Source organism: Theobroma umbraticum, unplaced genomic scaffold, assembly GCF_002168275.2.
Source record: "Theobroma umbraticum cultivar Fairchild unplaced genomic scaffold, ASM216827v3 scaffold_302.0, whole genome shotgun sequence".
Taxonomy (NCBI): Eukaryota; Viridiplantae; Streptophyta; class Magnoliopsida; order Malvales; family Malvaceae; genus Theobroma; species Theobroma umbraticum.
Genome location: NW_018397287.1, coordinates 598,348 through 605,156, shown reverse-complemented (window position 1 = coordinate 605,156; position 6,809 = coordinate 598,348). Strand labels below are relative to the sequence as shown.

The window sequence follows — 6,809 nt, the reverse complement described above, 5'->3', positions numbered from 1 at the left end:
TCCTTTTGAACATCATTGGATGTGTACTTAGCAACCCTTGGAGCATTTTTTAAGATAAGCTTATGAACTTTATCATTGTAAGATCCAAAGAATTTCAGTATTTCAATGAAATTTTCTCTATTTTTTGAGGATGGACTTTCATCATCACCTCTAAATGCACAAGCTTGAAAAGTTAACTATTTAACACAATCTATATAAGTTTTGAGCCTAAGCCGATTATTCAAGATCTCTTATGATGCTTACCTTTTGATAAGCCTATCAATATGTTGGGATTTTTTCAATAAACCCTCACAAGATTTTACAGCAACATTAGGTGGGGAATTTGGATTTTTTCCAACATGATTCAAAAGTGGACAATTTTCTCCACTATTGACTTTCTTTCAATTTTTGAAACCCTTTTCAATAAATGTATTTGAACCTGGATGATTTGAGGTGTTTTTACCAAAAAGGTAGCATGGCAAACAAAATATAGCATCTTTGTCACAAGAATACTCCAATCAAGAAGGATATAATTCAAACCAAGAAGCTTGAAAATGACGACAGTGATCATCATCTGATAGAGGATACATCTTAAGAATGGGTTGACATGGCCCACGTTTGAGATAAGCACGACGAATTTCATCCCTTTGATTGATAGGAAATTCCCATATCAATGGTCATAACCCATGATCAGGTTCTATATGAAAAGCATCAATTTCTTCAGGATTGAGCCTTAGACGTTTTGATTCACACTGCTCTTGCTCATGAGTTGAAGTATTAAGGTTTGGTTACTCAAGTGCGGGAGAATCATTTGAGTGATTTATCTCTTTTCGTTTAAAAAATTTATCAATTGTCTTCAACTTACTCATATTTTAATCAAATCTGAAAAAAAAAATGTAATCAACATTCAATATTCTTATTTATTTATATTTAAACTTAAAAAATAAAATGTAAAACTATAAGGAATAAAATATAAATAATTAAATACGAAATACAAGATTTCACATAATAGTTAAATAATATAAATAGAAAGAAGAAGGTAAAAGAAAACTTTACCTTCTCTTAATTTTACACAATGGTTGTGACTGATCTCTGTCTTTCCATTTCTAAACTCACAAGTTCATAAATCTCTTTTGAAGAATAAAGTGTGTTTTTATGGTGAGTTACTAGAAAAGAAAAATAAAAATAAAAAGATAAAAAAGAGAAGAGAAAAAGAAAAAGAAAAAGAGAAAGAGGAGTAAAAAAACTTAAATTAGGGTAAAATTAAGTAAGTTTGTGAGGTTGTTTTATTTTTTTATTTATATTAATTATTAAATAAAAAATTTATTTTGAGTGGGCCATTAATAATATATAATAAATAAAAATTTTCAAAAAAATTTGATGGGGCCATTGATAAAATATATATTAGAAATAAATACTTTTAAAAATTTTTGGGGGGCTCTGGCTTACCCTCCGCCCTTGGGTGGAGTAAAATAATAAATAAGAGTTGATTACAAAACAATATTGATATTTGATTTTCACTAATTTGGGATCAAAATTAAGAATGGAAATGAAAATGGACAAAGTCAACAATGATATTTCTCAAAGTATTTAACCACATATCTGTAATGAAAATAAACTCATAATTTTTCAAAAAAATTTATATCTTATCACTTTTTTATCATAACTATAAATATATAAATATTCATCAATTGTGTAAGATATCCAAAACCTATAGTTGTAAATATGTATTCATTAAATGGTGATCATTGAAATATTTTTTGATTATAATTATTAGTAAGATTTAAAGCGTATTTATCAAATGATGATCATTGAAATATTTTTATTATAATTATTAGTAAGATTTATTCCGTTTATAAAAAAAATTTAATTGTATTAAATGGTTTCATTAAAAAATATTTTTTTAATTTTAATTGTGTTGTATAATTTAAAAATTAATTTTTTTAAAGTTAAATATTAATATTTTTATTTTTTTAATATTTGAAGTTAAATATTAATATTCATCAAATTTATATTCATAAACTTAATATGAAAGTGTTTTGGCTGTTCTTTGGGCGTAAGACCTTTTTTGTGGTTAACTCTATTAACTCGTAAAATGTTTTACATCTGGAATTAATTTTTCATCTTCCAAACAAGCATAAGTCCTTAAAACATTTTTTGAAAAATATTTTACTACCAAACAAACGGACCTTTAATTTTTTATTTGTTGCTCATTTTAGTTTTTGGTTTTAAAATTTAAATCTACATAATCTTCTGGACATTTTTTTGCAACACAAACCCAAATTACTACTTCTTTAAGCCTTAACTGCCTTTCAAACCCAAGTAGGTAGATTCTACAATCTTATTGGATATCACTCGCATTACAGCAAGGGAGGAAAGTTTGAGAAAGAAATGGGCTTCTCTGAGTCTGAGGAATTTTGCTATAGATTTGGAACCTTACAAGATTGTTTGATGAGTCATTTTGATGTCTGTGGAATTTATCTACAATTTAATATTCACTTGGCAGCATCTCATTGTAGGTAAATGATCCACTAGTTCGAAAGTCACAAGAAGCTTTCGTGATGGAGATGCGTGTAGCCAGAATGGTGAGAACACTTTCTTGTTGTTTACCATCATTTTCATCATCTTTTTTATCTTGATTTCAAAATTATTGCATGGAGTTGCAAGTTATGGCTAGCGACGCATGTCCACCCTTTTGGGGGGCTTAACCTTGTGGGACCAGGGTTCAAATTATGGCTCTTGCTTAAACTTGGGGGTTATCCACTACTACCATAGACAAAAAAGAAAATATTGCATCCAACCTAACTCTTTGGATGATATAGATAGAGGTCCATGGTAGAAGTGCTTTTTATCTTTTCTATGGCACAGATTTATGAATGATACATAGTCATTTTCTAGGTCATTCTCCATGATCAATTCACAAACTGCAGGTCCAAGCAGCTGATTCTTTACTTAAGTTGGCGTCTGAGCTGAGCAAATGGTAATATTTTCAGGATGTACATCTCTTAATGACCATGTGGAGCAAAGAACTGTTGAGTTTGACCAACAATAAAAAAAAAACAAACCGAATGCTGGCCAAGATTGGAGAAGTGGTAGCAACGAGCCTCAAGGAGCTTGAATCTCATTATTATTCTTCTGTATAGAGGACAACCGAACTGCTTAGCTCATAAAAACAACTTGTTGTATGTGTTAGTGTAAGCCCTGCAAGCCAATCGATTTTGTGCTTGTAAAACACTATATTAATTAGTCATATTTAATGTTAAATATATTATAGATATTTTATCTAATGTATGAGGTATTTCTTTATCTATGAGTTTATTTATAAAGAGTTATGAGAGACTTATGTAAAATAAGTCCTTGGAACATAATGGCCTTACACAGAAATTATAAAAGTTATAATTATGAGATTCTTATGCATCAAAGCCTTGCTCCTAAATATGTTCCTAGTCATTGTATTGTTAAGAATAAGGACATTGACAATGCTTAAAGGCTAGTACATGCTAAGCCTCCTTACTTTGAAAGTAAGCAATTAATCTTATAGGTTGAAGTATGTAAGATACTTGGGGTTAGTATGTGGGTGCTTGTTAAAGAATAAGTTCATTGAACATGGCTCACTATGAGAGTTCCATTTGGTATTTCACTCAAGTATCTATGAAAATACTCTCATGTGTTATTAGTATAAGTAATCTTTAGACTTGTGATACTAGGTCATCTTGTATGTGAATTGTCATGCTTTGATTTCACCTCTACAAGTTTAGAGGTAAATAAATGCTTAAACATGGTGCTTTTGGTTATGGCATAAGCATGCGAAGATGAATGAATAGTCTAGAGAGGATTCATCACCCCAAGTGTTTGAAGAGGACATATCTTATTTGCTCCTAACTTATATTGATTAAAAGTCCTTGGCCAAGACAATCTTGGTAGGTCAGTATAGAAGTTGCAAGACTAATATGGATAAGTTAAAATGCAGACACCGAGCTACGCTTTCTATCTATTTGGATATATGATGAAAGGATAGAGCTACACTAAGATACTGTACATTAAAAGGTTAGTTAAATCATATTGACTCTTCTAACATTTGAATGGTCATGATGTATTGTTAGATACCACTTATGAGCTATACATATAAATATAAATTCTTAATTGAATTAATTTATATTTATTGCCGACATATTGAGAACCTAATATATCACACACATGTGTTGAGATAGGATCACAGCCAAAAAGAGAGAAACACAGAGAGAACTCAAAGTTGAGAGTTTTCTAGCATAAACTTTGGCTTAGGGATTCACAAACTCTTTTTCTACCTTTCTCTTTTTCAAATCTCGAAAGGAGTGAAAAATAGATTTGAGCAGTTACAAAGAAGGTTTCTATGAGGAGTTACTAAGGAGAAAAAAAAGCGCACTATATTAGGTGGGATAAAGTGTATAACTATAAGGAGTGTGGTGGGGTAGGAACCATTGACTTGGAAGTCAGAAATAAAGAGTTGTTAAATAAATGGAAATGGAGATACAAGAGGGAGAAAGAGAGTCTTTAGAGTGAAGTTATTGCTGAAAAAACTAAAAGGGCTCCCTTTATCTTTTTGCCAAACATGAGTGTTAATAAGAATTTTTCTAGTATGTGAAAAGGCATTATTAGTCCGTTACTCCCTACTAACAAATTTTTCCTGCAAGTGTGCCTGAATATTGGCTTTGCTGTGGGTGATGGTTCTAATATTTTCTTTTGGACCGACGAATGGATTGAAGGGACTCCTTTGTCACAAAGGTTTCTTAGAATTTTTTCACTTGCAACTAACAAGAAGGGAAAGATTGTAGAACATGGGAAATGGGAAGGGAACAAATGGGTATGGAACGTTTATTTGAGAAGGAATATTTTTGACTGGGAGCTTGAACAGTGGAGGCAAATAGGGAACCTGTTTACGAAAATCCAAATAAGTAAAGACTTCAAGGATGAAATCATGTGAAAGGGTGAACCAAGTGGTAGATATACATCAAGATCTTTCTGTAAAAATGTTATGCATGTTAATGCAGATAGAGATATGCTTTGGGGAGATGTGTGGGCAAGAGTTACGTCCCACAGGGTTGAAGCTTTTGTCTAGCAAGTTATGTATGATAAAATAGGGCTTAAAGAGGAATTGGTTAGAAAAGGCATCTTAAGAGAAAATTCTGCCTTGTGTGTTCTATGCAAAGAGGAGCATGAGACATGTGGGCACCTCCTTTTCACTTGTGTTCAATCATGAAAATTTGGTGTTGGTGGTGTGAATTGTATAAGTATCAATGGACTTCTCCAAAGGATGGTAACACATTTTTTTGTGCTTGGAATGAAAGTCAGATTAACGAGAAAAATAAGAGGGTTGGGAAAATGGCTTTGTTTTCCATTATGTGGTCAATTTGGAAGGAAAGAAATGAAATCGTGTTTAGAGGCAAAGCGTGGAAGGCTAAAAGTTGTTGGGACTTGGTTAAAATAAGGATCGTAACGTGGGCTCATGTTAAGTGGTCAAGTGAGTACAGCTTTATTATGGGAACTTTCATCTTGCTAAATAGAGTCAATGGTGTGAAACAGGTAAACAGAAGCGGAAAGGAATTGTCATAGGAAGCTCCATCACAAGAACAATTAAAATTTAACGTGGATGGAGCTGCAAAGAAGTACTGAGGGTTGCAAGAATTGGGGGTATCTTGAAGGGCAACAAAGGAGAGGCGAAAGTTATTTTCTCAAAACTAATTGGTAGGCCAGATTCCACCTTGGCAGAATTGTTGGCGGTTAAGAAAGCTTTCCTTTTATTCGCAGCCATGAAATGGAAAGGGGTCAAGGCATTGGTTATTGAAAGCGATAGCTACAATGTGGTGTCATGGATTAAAAATCATAAAAGAGCTCCCTAAAGACTAAGAAAGTGGGTGTTGTAGATTGAGAACTTAAAAAAAGAAGTGGGATCCTAGGAAATAAAGCATGTGTTTAGGGAAGCTAATCAAAAGGCTGATGCTCTCGCGGTTAAAAAGAATGGCACTGTCGATCAATTCGGTGAATGGATTGGAAGTCAATGGGACTGGTGAATTGATCTGAGAAGAAACATTTTTGGGTGGGAAGAGGAGTAGTGGTCTGCATTTACGTCATTGCTTGAGAGTCAAGTGTTGAGAAAGGGCTTTGCTGATAAATTAATATAGAAATATAATCCAAGTGGGGAGTATTTTACTAAGTCGTACTGTCGTCATATGATAGGAATGAGTCATGAGAAAGACAGCTTGTGGAGAGACTTATGGAAGGGCTTAGCTCTTTTCAAAGTTGCAATTTTTGGGTGGATGTTGATAAGAGGAAGAGTTGCTGTGAAAGAAAATTTGTTGAGTAGGGGAATTCTTAGTAGTACGACAATTGCTGTCTCATATGTAAAAGGGAGCTGGAGTCCATCGGTCACCTCCTTTTCACGTGTTTTGAGACTTGGATGCTTTGGAACTGGTGGGCGAAAAATTGGGACTGAAATGGGTGAATCATAAAGATCCCATAGTTGTTTTTCAGAGCTGGAATGGTTTTGCAAAGTGTGTGGAGAATGGGGATATATGGAGGATGGCCTTTTTTGCCATTGTTTGGTCCATTTGGTTGGCTAGGAATGACATCCTTTTCAATGGGAAACTCTGGGATCCTGAACAAGTGTATGACATCGTTAAACTTCGAGTGGCATGGTGGGCAAATGCGAAGTGGCCAAACATGAATGTTTCAGTCTTAGAGTTGACGGGAAAGCCTAGTATAGGGCTCCTACCTAAAAACACTAAGTCAGTTAAAATTGAGGGGATATGGCAGCCTCCCCCAAAAGGCTTAATCTTTCTGTTTAAATAATA

At 33.3% G+C, this 6,809-nt stretch overlaps 1 protein-coding gene across 1 annotated transcript; it reads left to right on the top strand.

Moving 5' to 3' along the window:
• Positions 1 to 2,370: 2,370 nt before the first annotated feature.
• Positions 2,371 to 3,149, top strand: LOC110428535 (mediator of RNA polymerase II transcription subunit 22a-like). The gene is given in 5 exon segments (XM_021444379.1): positions 2,371 to 2,445; positions 2,499 to 2,564; positions 2,910 to 2,949; positions 2,952 to 3,028; positions 3,030 to 3,149. Coding segments are annotated over 5 exon segments (378 nt in total).
• The last annotated feature ends 3,660 nt before the right edge of the window (positions 3,150 to 6,809 follow it).